This window comes from Protopterus annectens, chromosome 13.part0 (assembly GCF_019279795.1).
Source record: "Protopterus annectens isolate FY-2018-M chromosome 13.part0, PAN1.0, whole genome shotgun sequence".
Classification (NCBI taxonomy): domain Eukaryota; kingdom Metazoa; phylum Chordata; order Ceratodontiformes; family Protopteridae; genus Protopterus; species Protopterus annectens.
Window position 1 is genome coordinate 895920033 of NC_056747.1, and position 18987 is coordinate 895939019.

The window sequence follows — 18987 nt, forward strand, 5'->3', positions numbered from 1 at the left end:
TGTGATATGACCCTTTTAGGATAAAGCTGAAAATGAACACGAGCAAGATAAGCACTAGAGAGATCAATAGCCCAGAGTGACCAATCTCAGTGCATACTTTCCTCAGGGACAGTTTTCTCTTTCATAGAGTTTTATAAATACTGGCAGAACACCCAATACTATAACTCTCAACTTATTTGCCGAAGAATTCATCTTGGTGTCAAAATTAATAGCAGAATAAAGTCTCAAAATCAAGAACACAGTTTAAATATTACTCTAATTCACTTAAAATGTCTCCCTATAAATATGCTGACTGTTTTCAGTGTTATATTGTCTGAAGAAGCGTATCAGAGTATACGCGAAAGCGCTCACCGTTTGTCTTTTCTTCTAAATAAATTATTTTTGTAACGTGGAGAGTCTGAGGTTTGTGTTCTACATTTTCACTTAAAATGTTAATAGAATAAGAGCTATTGCATCAACATGCATTTTTTTGGACAATAAGTATAAAACTCTGGTGTCTGGATTTATTGAGTCTGTAATTTTGAATGATTGACCAGCAAATCAGACTTTTTTCAAAGGACAGATCAAAATTATGAGCAAAATCAGGGAAGGTCTGTGAAATCAGGGACAGTGACATATATGCATTACTCCTCGATGAGGTAAGTAAAAGTGACTTACCCGTGCTGCTGTTTGATGACTGCTAAACAGCAGTCACTGATATGGTGTAGGAGTATCAGTGTTGCACAATGTATTGCTATTTGCTGAAACAAGTACAAGACTAATATTGCTATGGCTTATACTTGTGTGTGTCTTTGTAAAAAATATCACTGATTTTTATCTGTGCATACAACCAGTAATGCTAGGACACATATGTGATTCTTGGGTATCAGTAAGAAATACAGCTAACAAGTAATTATATTTCAAAAGTAAGGCATAAAATATATCATAAAACATTCTGACACTTGGATCTTCTAGGATTCTGGTGGCCCATACTCTCTAGACTGTATAAATGGATACAAGAGGCTCTCTTAATCATATTTGACCTTGTGGGGGGCCTCACAAAAGCTGTTGTTGGTTGGGGAAAAATGAAGAGAAAAACATGTGTTAATTTTTCTGATTATGCTCTTTAACCTGAACAGGGCTGTGATATGACCCTGTTAGGATAAAACTGATAATGGCCACTGCTCTCAACTATACCCATTCTAAAACCAGCCATTCTTAGATGTGTGTGTACAGAAAACTACTGTAGCTTACGTGTGTGTGTGTGTGGGGGTGGGGGGGTGGCTGAGGATTGTGTGGTTATTACTTTAATTTTCATCACAGTAAAACCTTATAGGTGTGCACAGGAGATCAGTATAGCTTATGTTTTGCTGAAGGATAGTGTGATTAATGTTTGTTTTACTTTTCTGCCAGACCTCACAGTTCTACAAAAAAGGTTACTACAACTTCTGTAGGGGCAGTGCATTGTCTAGGAGCAGTGAAGTAGAATACATTACTGTAATCATTATTTTTTTTCACTTTTCTCACAATCATACATCATGCATGTATATCAGTGGCTGCCTTAGGTGGCTACGGGTGAGGAGGCATGCTATGTATATGTATGTCAGCAGTTTCTTGAAATACATGACAGTGGCAGTTTGTACCTCTGATTTCATCCCAATCTAGCACCAGTGAGATACAGTGACTGTCTTTTTTGGGGGGAGGTTAGGGAGGCAGGCAGTATTCTGGGATAGAGCTGTGTATCCTCACAACTGGTTTATTAATTTATTATGAGCTACTGTTTTGTCAACGTTGACCATTTAGCCTTGGGCACAACTTAATACTTTCCTTGAAAGACAAAAAATAAAAATAAGACTGAAATTATTTTCTTACTCATGATTTTAGTTTAGGCCACCATTGGATTAAACGGTTGGGAAAATGCTTTGAAGTGCATCCCAGAGCATCTGTAACCATATGGCTTCTTGGACCCTGTCTTTTTTGCGCTATTTCCTAAACGATTACTACTGTGCTGTGTTGGTTAGGAAAGGTGTGTTGAAAGGATGCCGGGAAAACTAAAGCTGAACAGAAACACTGAATTTCTACTTTTGATCATAATTTTTGTTTATGCCATCATTGGATGAAAATGTTGTGTAAAAAGAGAAAGAAAATGAACAATGCACTTCTTACAAGATAGAAAGTTATGGTGTTTTGAAAAAGCTGAATAATAAGGCAAAATGTGAGAAAAGAAAGAAAAAAAAGTAATGTGCATCGTATGAGGAGCCCAACATGGGGGGAAACAGAGGGGAGGACTTGAGCGTATGTGTGTATGCTTCTGAAACAGTAGGCCTAGGGTGCCATTTCACCCAAGTCCAGACAGTTACATAGAGCTGTTGTGATGTATCATTGTTGCAACTAAATATGAGTAACTGTGAACGTTCCTTTGTGAGATGGGTGAACATAGTGTGGTACACTGCCCTTTTGCAATGCAAGAACATTGTAGCTACAGGTCAGACTATCTACTACTTCTAAAAGCTTGCAGCATGAACTAAAAGGTTGCTTAGGAGGGGTAGCAGTGGCAGGGTGATACACTGGAAGTCCCTAGGGGGGCTGCAACTTGAAACTTGCTGAGAGCTCCCAAAATGCTAACACCGGCCCTGGCCATCTGTGATTGGCAGAAGTCGTAATAAAGCCTGGCAGCTTACAGATGCATTATCTGTACACAGACCAACCTGCCCTCACCTTGTGTTCATGTCTCTGACAAAGGTTGCAGTGCACAAGAGCCCTCCATAAAACACAGCTGTATGATTTTCATATCTAGAAGAAATTGTAGTGCAACTTCATCTTTTGATCTTCAGAGTATGAAATGTAGTATAATGGTTAATATCTTTGCCTCACATACGTAACAGCCATGGCTTGATCCTGAACTCCAGTCACTGTCTCTGTAGATTTTCAATGTTCTCCCCTTGTCTGTGTGAGGTTCCTCCAACCTCCTAAAAACATGCTTGGTATTTCTGACTCCAGAATGGAAGGTACCGGCTTCATATCCAACCCTCACAGTTGAACTTGAGAGATCTGCCAACAGAATGCACACAAAAGTGCACTGAGCCTTAAGTAGCAGCACAGATTCAAAGTAGCGCCTTTGGAGGGTTGGGGTTAAGAGTCATGTGGATCAATTGTGGGGCACTGTATCCTCTAGCTAGGAATACATGGAAAACAGGTTACAGACCATGTCAGGGCTAGCAATTCAGCAGTGTGAAAATTGGATCTTGTTGATATGGTGAGTTTATCTGATATATACAAAAGGACATGTGTTAAGTGGGTTGGAGGACCTGACGTACTCCAGGAACCCATGGGGAGGGAGCTTCATACTTATATTGACCACTGTGTGTCCAGGAGCAGTAAGCTAATGACTAGCCTATTGCCTAGTCTTGGATAGCTCTGTTAAATGAAAGCCGGATAAAAAAAAAATCACTCTAACAAAAATGAACTAAGGACTGCTACAGTGAATGTAACTTCACTGACAGATGCAGCCTGTAAATGTTTATGACATGATGGTAAGGAGAAAACTGGATAGGCCCTGTATCCAGGAGACAAGGTGGAAGAGCTGCCCAAGAATCCATAGTCTGCTACTTTTGGAGTAGATAGACTAGAAAATGATGGTGATAGAGTCTTCTGAAGGTAGTGAGGGATGTAGTCAGAATAAGTGACAGACTCATGGTAGGCAGAATCTAGTGTAGAGATAGAGCAGTCTTCATTATCTCAGCCTGTTCTTCACAGGTGGACTATGATAGTGAAGAAAAGAAGGGAGTCAGACAGCAGTTGCAAGACCTTTTTGATAAAGGAGCACAAAATGAGGTGGTCTTGATTTTGGGAGACCTGAATGCTCTTAATGGAACAGACAGAACAGGCTAATGAGGGTCCGTGAGGTTGGGGCAACAATAATGAAGGAGGGGCAATTCTAGACTTCTGTCTGGTAGACAGGTTAATGGTGGTCAACATGTTGCTTTCTAAGAGAAACAGTCACAGGATCACAGACAAGAGTGCTCAGCATGCAATTCAGCTGGACCTCCTTCTAGTATATAAAGAGCATTGAGTCAAATCAATGTTAACCTCTATTGAAATGGTCTGTCCGCAGTGTAGACCACTCTTGGTCACAGTCAGCTGCAAGTTGTTGTCAGAGAAGGTGTTAAAGTCAACAGGGACTTACCTGAAGACCTGTATGTTGAATGAAAACATAGGAATTCAAGGAAATGCTCATGACTATAGTACCGCTGGAATAAGAGGAAATGGAAGCCAGAGGAATGGCACTGTCTCAAAACAGCATGTATGAAGATGATAGAACACTTATGCAGTCAGGCCAGGTGCAGAAAGAATGCTGGTGGAGAAATGCAGAAATCCAGGAAGTTATCAGAGCAAGGAGGAGTGCAGAAAGAAGTGAGAGATAGAAAAGATGGACCAGGCTAAGAAGGAATAGTGGTTGGCTAACAAAGAGGCTAAAGGAACAGTCATAATGGCATACACTACATCAGTGAAACTCTACTAGATTGAATCATCAGATGGCACAAACAAGCTTTATCAAGTTACAAGACAATGACAGAAATATAAAGGATAAATTCCGAGGATAGAATTTCATAAATTGAGCCAGGAAAGAAACTGGAGATTTTACAACTCAACAAAAAAAAAGAGAATGATTATGTTTGGCTGCTGATAAGTCTTTGCATATAATGAATACTGGTAAAGGGAGCCGGCTGGTATTTATGAATTTATGTTGTAAACTGTGAGAACATGTTTGACTTGTTAATGATTGACAACACTTATACAATAGTAGCTATGAATGAAATTAATATCGCCTGTTCCAAAATTGATTGCTGTTTGAATATTCTGTATTTATAACAAGGAATCAGTATTAATAAATAATATTTTAATGGTCAACAATCATTGGTACCTGCCATCGTTGGGATTCTAAAAGTACATAAGTATATTTTAGACCCCTCATTGTTGCAAACAGTGGCAGCTAATGGCTCTAAGACTGACCTGTTTGCTATTTATGCTGATACTGTGTTAAAAGCATTCTTTAATGATAAAGAATACATTTAAAGGATTCCAGATGTTTTTTTTAATGTACTGTCTAGAAGTGATTATGCTAGTGATGGCATTTCGCTTATGTTGGATAGTAAGGACTGTGGTTTTATGAAGCGAGTTCTAGTGACACAAAATTATCACACCATGAAATTACCATGTTATATGAATTGATGGAGATTGTTTTAAATAACAATTTTCTTTACTTTGACACCGAGTATTACCAACAGTTAATGGGTATAGCTATGGGAGCAACAGCTGCCCCAGTATTTGCTAACACTATTCTTTGGCAATGGGAGCAGAACTGTGTTTTTAACTCTATTATATACTCTTTTTCTGGATATTTTTATTTTATAAACATTGAGATATTCAAGAACTCCAGAAATGCGTTGATTAATTAAGTGGGACTACAGACACTCCAACCCCATCTGCAAAATTGGGAAAGGGATTGTGGATGAATGGATGGACTTTGAATTACAGCATGGATAGAATTAATTATCTTGATATTATGATTTTTAAAAATGTGACGAGTGGATGTTTTAAATATAAGATTTACAGAAAACTTACTTTTAGTAACTCTTATCTGAGTACTCATCCTATGTCATAAAAGTGAAGCTTTGTGAAAGAACACATGGTTAGAATATTTTGACTTAACCTCTATTGAGAATGATTTTTAAATAAGATTAATTTCTTGAATAAACTGCTTGAAGAATAGGGGTTATATTGATTTATTGAATATAGTTGACAAGAATTAAGTTTTGTCTGGAAAGATACATTCCAGCGTATTCTGAGGATAGCTGACAACCCCAGGTTCATGAAGGTTGGTTCTGGCATAAAAGCTGGACATTTTAATACAATCATGGCCTTGTTTTTCACCTGTAAGTTCAACTCAAATCAAAAATATTGTTAGAAAGAGTTGATATATTGCCTTTAATGAGGAATTGAGGAATAAATTGTGTGAAAAAAACATTATCTTCCTTTAGAAAGAGTTACAATTTCAAGCAAATTATGGAAAGATACCCTGTTAAGCAGGATTGTTTTGGTAGTAAAATAATTAAATGTAGGCATTGTAAGCCTTGTAGGTATAACAGTGATTCCACTTTAATGAATATTATGGGTTGTTCTAGAATCTTTGTGTCTTGGGAGATGTAGTTGCCATACTAGTGCTTCTGAAATTCTCCAGGTGCAACTAACACTAGGTAAGACTGCAATCCAAATTTTAGCTTGCTACAGATCCCCCACCATGCCTCAAGATTTTCACTACACTTTTCTAAGAATACTGGAAAATATTAAGATACAACCAAACATCTGGTTGATTTCAACTACCCTGCCAGTAACTGGGAAAACTACTTTGGTACCAACACCTTTTCCCAGTGGTTCTTGGAATTCATAAATTCCAACGCCCTGGATCAACTAATCCATTGTCCCACCAGGGACTTCAATATCCTAGACCTGGTCATTACCAACATGGGAGATTGATGCTCCACACCAGTGGTCACCCCCTCATTGGTCAGGTCTGACCATACGCAAATTACCCTTGACATCCACATCCCACCCCCACCCCCCTCAGTAAGGAAAACCTCTGTAAAAAACTTCTCCAAAGCCAACTTCATGCTGCTCAAGTCAGAAGTGACAAACTTCATGGCACCCATGCAGATGGGAGCTGAAAGTTTGACTGCTGAATCCTAAACTGAGGCACTGTACGAGCACATCCACTAGTGCATGAATCGTGCCATCCCAAATAGAACCAAGACGCTCTCCTCCAAAAAAAGGAAGCCAATTTGGTGGTCCCCTGCCATAAACAAACTATACAACAGAAGAAAGAAACTGTTGCAGAAAAGAGGAAAATCCCAGGATGCAAAAAACTCCCTTACTAGCCTCAGTAAGAAGCTGAGATCCCTCATAAAATCCTCCAAAGCTATAAAATTGCCAAAGATTCCAAAGACAACCTCAAGGCATTCTATAGTTATGTCAAGAATCTAAATGGCAACGCTCAGATATGCTCTGAGCTACAACAGAATGGCATTAAATATACTGATCCCAAGGATATTGCCAGTATACTGGCAGATCGATTTAGTGCCAACTTCATCCCCCTCTCACCCCCTAAAGGGCCCATCTCAATACTGAAAGATTGCCAAATTCCGATAATCATGGCACTCCCCAAAGCTAGGAATACAGCATCCATGGGACCAGATGACATCCTGGGCTGTGTACTGCATGAACTACAAAATGAACTGGCACCTCACCTGAGTGTCATGTTTAATCACAGCCTCACCTCAGGCTTCATGCCCACTGAGTGGCGCACAGCTACAGTTATCCCATTCCACAAGGGGGGATCCACCTTGGATCCCGGGAACTACCGTGCCATGAGTCTGACAAGCCTGTTCTGCATGGAACGCATTATCATGGTACTTATAATCAAAAACATTGGCAACCTTCAAACACTGGACCCCACCCAGTTTGGGTTCTTGAAGGGCCGATTTTGTCTCCTGACCCTGGTTGATGTCTTTGAATCCGTCTTCAGAGGTATGGACAAGGGTAAGGCAGTCCACACCGCCTATCTGGACCTCGCCAAGGCCTTCAACACCATCCCCCACTCTGGAATCATAGATAAACTTACTAAGCTGGGCATAAATCCCTACATCACTCGATGGGTTGCCAACTGGCTTACTGACAGAACCCAGACTGTAAAAGTAGCCGACTCCAAATCCAGCTCCAGACAAGTGACAAGTGGAGTACCTCAGGGTTCAGTCCTGGGACCACTCTTGTTTGGCATCTACTTCTCTGAAGTACAGGCCAACACTAAGGGACTCTGGCTAACAAAGTTCGCTGATAACTGCAAACTGGGAGCCATTATTGAATCCCCAAATTATGTGGATATTCTACAAAAGGGCCTTACAGAAACAGATGCTTGGTGCCAGTGCCATGGGCTCAAGCTTATTGCCAAGAAATGTATAGTTATCCCCTTTGGGAAAAAACATGTACCCATGAATTACCACATAGGTGGCAGTACACTAAACACTGAAAGTGTGATGAGAGACTTTAGGGACACAGGTGGACAGTGGTCTCACCTTTGATAACCACATCACCACAACAGTCAAGAAATCCTATGTGGCACACCTCATCACTAAGGGCTTTTCATCCAGAAAAAAGGAGGTCACTGTCCCACTATACTCATCCCTCATTAGACCCATTATAGAGTACAACGCCTTGTTTGGTATGTACCTCACAAGACATCTGCAACAGCTGGAAAGGCTGCAGAAATACCTCACTAAAAGAATCACAGGCCTAAAGCAGATGCCCCATGCTGACCGTCTAAAACAACTCCAGCTATAGTCTGTGGCATATTGTCTACTCGGAGGCGATCTCTTCTTAACATACAAGGCCATGTCAAACCCTGAGCTGTTGGACATGCTCCACTTGAAGAAATCCCAATCCCTCAGAGCCACACGCTCCAGGGATCTAAACCTTGTCATCACAATGAACAAAACATGCTGGAGGGATAGGTTCCTGACCCAGAGTCCCCATACTGTGGAATTTACTGCCCATACATGTCAAGCAGAGCAACTCCTTGGCCCTCTTCAAAAGAAACCTTGACAATTGGATGGGAGATAGGAAATTCACCCCGGAGATCACGTCAGTCACCCTGCTAGACAGGAGTCCAGGGAAATAAATATTGTGGGAAGAAATATCCAGGGAATTGTTATGACTAGGCTTGTATAGGCCCTAGGGCTGATAGCCTAGTACCGACCTTCTTCTTCTTTTTCTTCTTTCGCCTGCTCCCGTTAGGGGTCGCCATAGCAGATCAACTGTTTCCATTTCCTCCTGTCCTCTGCATCTTGCTCTGTCACACCAACCACCTGCATGTCCTCTCTCATCACATCCATAAGCCTTATCTAAGGCCTTCCTCTCTTCCTGTTACCTGGCAGCTTCATCCTAAGCATCTTTTTCCCAATATACTCTGCATCCCTCCTCAGCACATGTCCAAACCAATGTAATCTTGCCTCTCTGGCTTTGTCTCCAAACCTTCCAACCTGGGCTGACCCTCTAATATACTTATTCCTAATCCTGTCCATCCTCGTCACACCCAGTGCAAATCTTAGCATCTTCAACTCTGCCACGTCAAGCTCTGACTCCTGCCTTTTTGTCAGTGCCACTGTCTCCAACCCGTACAACATAGCTGGTCTCACTACCCTCTTGTAGACCTTCCCTTTCACTCTTACTGGTACTCGTCTGTTACAAATCACTCATGAGCCTAGTACCAACCTATGAACCTATATATGTTGCAAATATCTTATCATGTGATTATTTCTATGTTGGAAAGACTAAAGTAAGTTAAACAAAAGGATTCTTGAGCATATCAGTGATATTTACATGATGCGAGTAATAATGTTTTGGCTAATCATGTGGGCTGTGCAAAAATGTTAATGTTTTCATGTTTTTTAGAGTAAGTATGTAGACGTAACAGCAGTGGTGATTGGAAAACATATCTGGAACTTAGAGAATTGTGCTGAAATTAAATACTACACATTTTTCAGGTTTAAATCAAGCTATTTCTATAACAAGTATTTTAAAACTGAGGGCTAGTTGATTATGATTTTATAAATATGTATTTTTATGCTCTGAATGTTATACAATAATTACATTTTTTAAATATTTGTAACATGTCTGTGAATGTTTTGGTGACACGACTTGCAATGCGAATTTATTGTTTATAATGGTAATGGTATGCAGTTTGGGTAGATTTGCTCTGAAAGGTTTTCTATAATTGGCATTGTTTTACTATGTGATTTAATTTGTTAGCTTTAAATACTAGTTTAAAATTGTTTAATCAGTTCTGAGGAAGTACTTTCTCAAGGATGATAACGCTTAACTGACCATGTACAATAAAGTAATTTACTTGAACATATTTCTTCAGTTTTTGTTTTTTGGATTATTGGCCTTGTTTTACACTGTAGATGATGATTTGGATATTAGTATTGTAACAAAGCAATGACAAGATGCATCTGATGCACTTGGAGTGACTTGATCACTGATGCTTTCCTGGTGCTTTCCTGGTTATTAAAAATCCCAAAAAACAACTCACAGACTTATTAGGAACAAAAGAAGTACATAAGCTGGTAATCCTAAACCACACAGCTGTTTTATTCATGTAGAAATCCATTAAAAAACATTCAAATACATAAAACTGATAAGCGCTTTTGTCTTAAGGCATTCTAAGATTTTTTTGGCTAACAAGATTCCATTCATTCAGCCATTTTATACAAAAAAGTCATATGACCATTTTCCACCAACATTTTTAAAGTGATCTAATTGTAAAAAAAAGTGATTGCCTGTACATAGTAAAAAAGGTATTGTTGCTGTGTAAATTAAAAAACTAAAATAAATAAAATCCAAAACTTTAACACAAAAAACTTAAGTCAAATATGTGTCTTTTAACAATGATAAGCTTTTAGCTTCAAAATACTGTTTATAGGTGTAATACCATTTAAATTGGTCTATATATTATATTGTCGACAGGTGAAAATGTCATCTCTGACTTGTTCGACACCAAAATGTCGAACTACAAAATTAGCAAACTGCCAAATCACCGTGGCATTGGTGTTTGGCCAACCGATTTCTTTCCGTTGGAAAGAAATCATTGATTTGGCCGTTGCCTAATTTTGTAGTTTGACATTTTGGTGTCGAACAAGTCAGAGTCGACATTTTCACCTGTTGATAATATAATATAGACCCATTTAAACCAGGGTAGTTGTGCACATTCAGGCGTAATTGCCATAGGAGTTCTTTCCTTTCCAAGAATAACCCCAAGGACCACCTCTAGGGTTTGGACTCAGTTTCTCAAGCACAATAAACTTAAAAGTACGCTCTGGAAAAGTGTTGAGATGTCTAAACAAGGCATAAACTTTGCTGCCTGTTCTAACAACATGAATGTTCGTACATTCTTTCTTTCAGTGTCCATTCAGTTTTGCCTATGTGAAATACTGTACAATTTTGGTAAAAGGCAGCATATACTACTCCTTTTGTCAGGCAATTAAATTTACCACTAATCCTGCAAGTGTGCCCATTAATAAGGCACACGTTAGTACACAGTATATCTTTACAAAAGTACACAGTATATCTTTACAAAAATGACACGTTCCACATCTAAACATTCCATTGTTGTGTGTATTGTGTGTGTGTTTGTGGTTGGTTTCAAATAAGTGTTTTAAATTAGTGCCTCTTCTATATGTAATAGTTGGTTTATTATTCATCTTTAGTTCTGGGTCGAAGCATCCATGTGCAGTATACCAAATCTTGTCCAGTACCCATCTAATAAATCAATGGCCAGTTGAATACACACTGAAACAGCTACAGTTAATGGGTTTCTATTCTCACGGGTAACTAAAACGTCACTAGGATTAATATTGTAGTTTTCCTGGTGCAAGTCTCTAGTCCCTAATAAAATGGGCTTATATACATTGTGTCTTCATTTGCAAACCACCTCATCCATGGAGTTATTAATAAAAGATCTGAGATAACCCCTTCTTAGGAGCATATTATTAAGAGTGTTGCCCTTATCTAGAAAATCATCTATCGGTGTAGTTAGTCGGGCTACTTGAATGAATTGGCCCTTAACTACAGTCTTTTTTTGGTTGACTGGATGTGATTCTTGTTATCTGAAGAAGTCGTAGAATGCCTTAAGATGAAAGCGCTTATCAGTATTATGTATTTGGAATGACTGGATGTGATTCTTGTTATCTGAAGAAGTCGTAGAGTGCCTTAAGATGAAAGCGCTTATCAGTATTATGTATTTGGAATGCTACATGAATAAAACAGTGGTGTGATTTAGGATTACCAGTCTTCTTGCTTTCCTGGTTAGTGTCTAACTGCATGTGTCTAGTGCTTTCCTGGTAAGTGTCTAAGTGCATGTGACTACCTCTTGAGCATCACAGCTGTTAATTTTTCACTTTGTGCAGTTTGACTCGACTGGAATAGTGACTGTGAAATCCCCTTTCAAATAGAACTGTATACTGTCATTTAAATGAAAATGAGGTGGAAATCTTATGGTAAGTGTTCTGTAACTTTGGGTTAAAATCATAAGTGACAGCCAAAAGTAAAGACCCTGCATTTTGGTTAATAATTTCATAATTTTGTGTCTCAATAATTTGGTCGCAGGTGCATCACTGCACTTAATTTAGTTGCTTTATTATTGTAAACCTGAAGAGTATATGGATTTTACCAGCCTTTCTTAGTTTTATGCGTAGAACTAAGTAAATCAAAATGGCCATTTACCAGCAGTTTACATTCTCTTATATCACTTTGGATTTTCCTTCCTAATTTCAGAAGCCTGAAAATCAAAGCAAAGCCGGAGAACATAATTCATTTGCAAGAGGCATATTACTGCACAGAAAGCAGTGTGTCATAGGTGGTGTGTCATTTCTGAATTCTCAGCAATGCAGTTGATACATCAGGATAGTGAAACTCTTGCTTTGCATAACTGAGTAAAAATGTAATTTTATTTTCGATTTAAAGACGATTGATTTTATCAACTGATTATTTTATTACAGCATCACATTGTACTTGTAGTTTAGGCTTTGTATATTTTATTTCTAACATTTACTGCAGAATTGCTCATAATAGCATAACATTTATTTGTTTTCTTTTAGCACCATCTGGTATGAGCTGCAGGCAAGAGATTGGCCATTTAAGAACCAGCCTGCTGAGCCAATTATCTGGCAAGTTGGCAGTGGAGAAGGAGTTAAACATTTGCTTACAACAATTAGCCTGGGAAAGGAAGTCACTGTAAGATATTTAACTTTTTTATATCCTTTCCTTTTCCAGATAGCATGTTTAATCTGTACAGCTGTAATTTTAAGGTTTGTAGAAAGTAACTGATTTGCCTTGCTTGTAAATTATGGAAGGTATTAAATATGAACTCCTACCCCAGTAAATATTATCAGTCTTCATACAGCCTCAGAAAAAGAGCCTGCTTCTTTGAGGCAGTTACTGTGCATCATCCCTGCTGTTTCGTTTGCTAGTACTGCTTATTCACTCACCAGTGAAATCAGTCAGGATCTACCTAATAGTGTTTACCTTTCTGAAAACAAAATGTAGTTTCAGTCATCTGTAGTATTTCAGACCTTTTGCATGTCTAACAGTTGTTTCCACAGTTTGTGTGTATCTCAGCAGTTCATACTGCTCAACTGTACAGATTTTTGCCTCATATTCTTGGTCCATTTTCATAAAATTGTGGTTTCTAGCAAATCATTAAAGATTGAAGTTAGAAGATGACAACAGACATTTGAGTTTAGACTTCATCCTTTTCAGAAAATGCATACTAATTTAAAACGTTATTCTTTCAACTTTCTAAATTTGTAAGAGCAGTATTTAAAAATTGTCCTTATTTTTAGGCCTTTGACCCCCCCCCCATTATTTATGGCTTTGTCCAGATTTCTTTCTCTAAGAGATTGAGTGATATACAACAGTTGTTTCCATATTGTTTTGAACTTGCTTTTCCATGGTTCAGTATGTAGCTCTCTTTTGCTTCATATGCCCATGTAACATATGTCGTGATGGAAGGATGAAATGTTGACATTTAGTATAAATTATTTTAAAAAGAAATGTGAAACAGGCCCATCAAGTCTGATGAATGTAAAAGCTCAGATGAAATACTGATGATCTGCTATTTCATTGTGTGCTGGTCAAGGTGGGAAGTTAGAAACTCTTGCTATGGCATGTTTTATGCCTGAAGGATCCATGATCTACACTTGGTTTACTCTGAGTGCTATGTTGCTCAGAACGTTCAAAATATTTAATTTCTAAACAAAAAGACATAAAAAAATCATGTCAACACTTAAAACTGATAAAGTAATTTTACAAAGTGAACTACTAAATACATTTTCATAATCACTGAAAGTTACTGAGAACACGAGGCTCTAGCTCTCTCTGCTTAAAAGACTGAGAATATGCAAAAACAAGTAAGTGATTTAAAATGGATTCCCTCATATGGGATAAAGCAATCAGCCGGTCAAGGCCTAAAAAAAAGATGTACTGATGTTAGTAAATTTTGAACTACCACACAGAAAAAGGAGACCAGCTTAAACAAATGTGAAAAACAGGAGCACTCTTAAGTGAGTGACATGACTTCGGCCTCTCAACTTCTTTTTCAAGGGCTAAACCTTCTCCCCTTTGAAATAATTGACTAACTTAGTAAGTCTGCAGTTCACAAAGTAGGTTAAGGCTATGACCTTTAGTTCCTGTGGTACAGGGTTTGATTCCTTCAACTTTCATTTGCTTGCTGTGTGACGTAGAGCAAGTCAATTAAATACAGTGTTTGGGGGGCAGCTGGGAATGTGGTTTAGGTATCTCAGTGGTCCCCCGGACTGCAAGCCTAGTAACTACTTATGAACCATAGACTCACACAGAAGGTAAATAGGAGACTGAAGGAATAAAACCCTAGAGTATGATGCTTCTTAGCCTTAATCTTTTGCACTAAACTGCAACTGCATGGTTCAGCTGAAGACTGATTATAAACCCCATATCGTACTTTGAAGGTCCCACTGCAATGGGTAGAAAAGTAGCTACATCCTTCTTCTGCCTATGTATTTGGCTTGCTCATTAAATTTCAAGCTGCCATGCTGGAAATTATACACTACCTGTTAACCTCCACTGAAGCCACTCTGCATTAGGAATAGGCCTCATACACAACGCTAAGATTTATACTTCTTTGTTGCTGATCTTGTAGTTTGCATGTCCTCCACTGCTGCATAGGTTCATTGTTAAGTATTGGGCAATCATTCTACAGACCATTACAAACCTGATCATTAGACATTATAAAGATGTTTCCTCGAGACTTAAGAAATTCAGCACAAGATAGATCAGGGGAGACTTTGAAGCTGTCCATCCAGTTATCTAGCTTTACCTTAAAGATGATAAGGGTGCAATTCTGCTTGATACACAGTGGAAGGTTATCCCACAGGTTGGGTATACTTTGAAATATGAATGTATCACATTAGTGTATCTTATTTATTTGTTCGTGAAGGTTTATTTTTTTAACCAGGTGCCTGAAAAACTACTTGTACTGCGACTGAATGTGTAACTGTCATAACTAGCACCTAAGTGTATCAATTAAAGGTTCATACATTTAGTATCTATAATACCAGATCTTGCCAAGTTTATCTACATTCATCAGATCACCAATCATGATCACAGAAGGAGCTACCTCTTTTGCATGGAACTCTTGCATAATATTGTCAGATGTCTTTAGTACAAGTGTTTCAGCTTTGCATCTTATGGTTATGGAGGGAGAAAGTAAATCCTCTACTTTACCACAAAATGAATGCCCACATTGGAAGCAATAAAAGCTCACCAGGTTAAAGAAAGATTAAAGGAATAGAGGCTGTACCTTAAAATCTGCTGTAAAACATGAGCCACAGATATACCCTTTTTAGTTTATTGTAGTTATTGCACTCCTTTGTGGTCGACAACTGTGGTCACAGTTGAAGAGGTTGCATCCAACACTCTATTTTTTTCTTCCCTCCCCAGTTGCTGTGTACTATCTGGTCTGTTACCTCACTGACTACTACACAAGAGTGATCCTCAAATAAGGCACAAGTGCAGGGCCAAAAAACAAAAACAATAATCCTCACTGACCCCATCCCTGGGTCTACCAGCCCCTACTTTTTTTTTTTCATTCCCTAGAGTAACACTGGGCTGGAGCTAGTGTGAAACCTAAAAGCATCCGGGGGAGGGGGGATCACCCCTCCCTGTCATTTTGAAAACTGTCTGAGGGCTACTCCCTTCTTATTGGACCACACCTTCCCTCAGGGTGTGCTAAGGTGAGTGTCCCTCCCTCCTCTGGGATATGCATGCCCATCCCTGCCTGCCACTAGAGTCACTAATTGATGCAGGTCATAGTCTGGGCTTTATCCTTCTATGCCATGGGAGTTTCTACCTCCAGCACTTGTGGAAGTTAGATCTATGAGAGGGCACCACCATTCCACTCTCTTTTGAAATAAGGTTGAGTTGTTGTCCATGACTGAGTCATTGATTGTCCCTTGTATGCCAACTTTAAGGACTTTAACACTTGCAAGAGGATGGCTGTACAGTTGTAGGATAGCACTTCTTCACTTTGATTACTATGCCAAACTCACCAGAGGCTTCTTGCATCTTGTCATTTTGGTACCTTTCTTCCCATTGCACATGCAGGCCTCTTCATAATCTGTATCTCACAGCTCTTCAGTCTGTGAAACTCCTTCCCACAACCCCTGGTTTTGTTTGTTGGAGTCTCTACTTTTCCCTCTGAATTCTCAGTTTACTCCTGAGTCATATAGGACAGAAGTCCTTGATGTCCTCCCAAGATCACTGTTGCAATATTCCTTGCAAAAAGGATATTCTACCAAGGGTAGCTGTACATCCAGCTGGCATGCCAAAGCCTGAGCCCTTCAAAGCATGGTAGGTATGATTTATGACCCAAGCCTGATGGTGTAAGGTACATGAAGGACATACATTGACTAAAACCTCAGTAATTCTTTGCTAACAGTCTAAACCCCATAGTCAGTCTCCAGTCTGTTGGTCATGCATCTCAGAGCTGAAAGCCGAGCTATTGGGCGGTTAAGTACCCCAATGGGAGCCTTTCCTTTTTTCTTTGGTTATTCTACTTTTAACTGCATGTCTTCCAGAAAAGGGAAATGCAGTTGTGGGCGACAACTTCCCCATAAGGAGCTCTTGATAAGTGTTTATTCTGCTTAGGCATGGAACATAATTATAGGGAGTGTCCCATCTGCTAATCCTTCTTCCCTAAGACCCTGCATAGCTGCCTGTCTTCTTTATTGGTTTATTTAGATAACCAGCATCTTAAGCTTTTTGTCCAAGGCTCAATGTTGGCTGGGTCTTTCAGCTCTGATGTCCAGCCTCCTTTAAGGAAGACGTCCAAAAAAATTAAAGCACAGGCTTCTGCTGTCTAGCTCCAGCTGGATATCTCTTCTGTGTCTGATGATGAGACCTCGGACCTTCAGATTCCGACAACATTTCCCTGTCAGAGGCCACAGTACATCAGGCCACCTGCACGTCCACTAGGTTTGATCTGATGTGTATTGATGACAAGAAGGGGGAACTAAGGCTAGTTATTTCTGAAGGGAAGGGGGAATTTCTGAAATCTTTGTTTGTGAGGAAGTACCCAGTTCCCTTATTGAGGTAGATTAGGATCTGACCATCCAAGACTGTGCGGCCTAACATCCCCTCTAAAAAGAAGTAAAAAAAAAAAAGTTTGTTTCTCATCTTAAAGAAGTAAAAAAAAAAAAAGGCTTTTTCTCCTGTGGTTAGAGACCCTCTAAAGGAATGGCAGGTCTTTACTAATGGTCTCTTCTAGGCTCTCTTGTCTCTGAAGCCCCCTCAGTCATTTCCAGTGCATTCTGCTGTTGGGACCCCTTTTTCCTCTACTCCTTTAAAGAGGCATAGGTATTCTTTTTTTTCTTTTTTTAAACAAGAAACATCTTTATTAAATGATTGCATATGATGTAAGCCATCATGCATTTATATAAATGAAAAACTGTATTGATATTTTTTATTTGCATAAATTATCCATCTCATATAGTCTTCTCTACAGTCATTGTAAGTCAAGCTTTACATAGCTCATTCAGTTCCTGCCTTCTCTTAAACCACATTCCTCCTCCAAAACATCATTCTGCATGCATTATTCCCACAATTCACATTATTTTCTATGTAATTTGCACCTACCCTTTTCTAAAGATCCCACTTTCAGTTATTTTATCTCTGTTACCTTAATCACTACTTCTAGTACAATTGGTTAGATTTTGATTTCCATTTTCTAGTAATTGTTTTTTTGGCAGCCGCCATAATTAAACTCAGCAGGGCCTTATTGCGTGTAGCTCTGAAATACCCATTCAAATCAGGTAATCCCAAATCACATTGTTCTATTGGAAGGATCAACTTATCCCACTTGACTGTTGCCCTCTTTCCCTCCCCGATAAAAATAATTCAACACTTTGTTAATTGATATCCACAACTTCTCCTCCTGTTGATAAAAATATGCCTGATCTGTGTATAAAGCTAAAGGGACTAAAAACATTTTCACTGTTTGTATCCTGCTAGCCATATCTGTAAAGTAGACCTTCAGTGTCTCACTTTTTGTATTATATTTTATTTAGTCTCTTCCCACATATTCTTTGCTGCCATAACAGAATCATTTTTATAACCCATATTCCAAAGTACTTCATTTTATCATGACCCCATAAGTATGGGTATTGCTGAACCAGTTCATGTGTGGGTACATAATTTACAGCTATTGCCTTTGTTTTAGCTTCATTAATTTTCTGTCTCAAAAAGACTTGCAACTATCTCAGAATGTTTCACAACATTGAAATATCCTTTTCTGGTTTTATCAGATACAAAATAATATCATCTGCAGATAAAGCCAACTTTTCTTGATTACCATACCAGTTTTATCCTTTAATTTCTGAGTCCCTTATTTTCTTTACCATCTGTCTTCCTCCTGTTAACTTGGTTAGTGCCTCTTACGTGTGTTTTTATCTAGCAACAACTACTCACTGTGTCTACAATCTTAGCTTTTTCTTCCTTGTTCATATTTTGTAAATGGAATGTAAACTCAATCACCCTACATATTTTCTAAGATTATACTTTTCCCAACCTAGAGCTTTAATATTTCCTTCTGTATAATTTCAACTCAAGTATTGTTAAAGTCTTCTTGTTTACATATTTTTTACTGTTAAAAATATATATGTAAATGTTGTGGAGCTTTTCTCCTCGGGCCTCCACTGAAAAAAGGGCTATCAGCTCAGCCAGACAAACACGGTCAACAAATGTAAAATAAACAGTGGTTCTAAATGCAACACAAATAACAAAAGGGAAAGAGGACACCCCACCTGGTTCCTCTGTTCAAACAGAACTTATCAGAGATGACCCCCCCCCCCCCGCCAACTTTAATTT

General features: G+C 38.8%; 1 protein-coding gene across 7 annotated transcripts in view; it reads left to right on the forward strand.

Annotated features, from left to right (window-relative positions):
- KSR1 (kinase suppressor of ras 1) overlaps positions 1-18987 on the forward strand; it is a 1687803-nt gene that overhangs the window by 1460884 nt on the left and 207932 nt on the right. For all 7 annotated transcript variants that reach the window (XM_044054644.1, XM_044054643.1, XM_044054646.1 and 4 more), the window contains one exon: positions 12687-12822. In XM_044054644.1, the coding sequence (XP_043910579.1) occupies positions 12687-12822 (136 nt within the window). The remainder of the gene's footprint in view (positions 1-12686; positions 12823-18987) is intronic.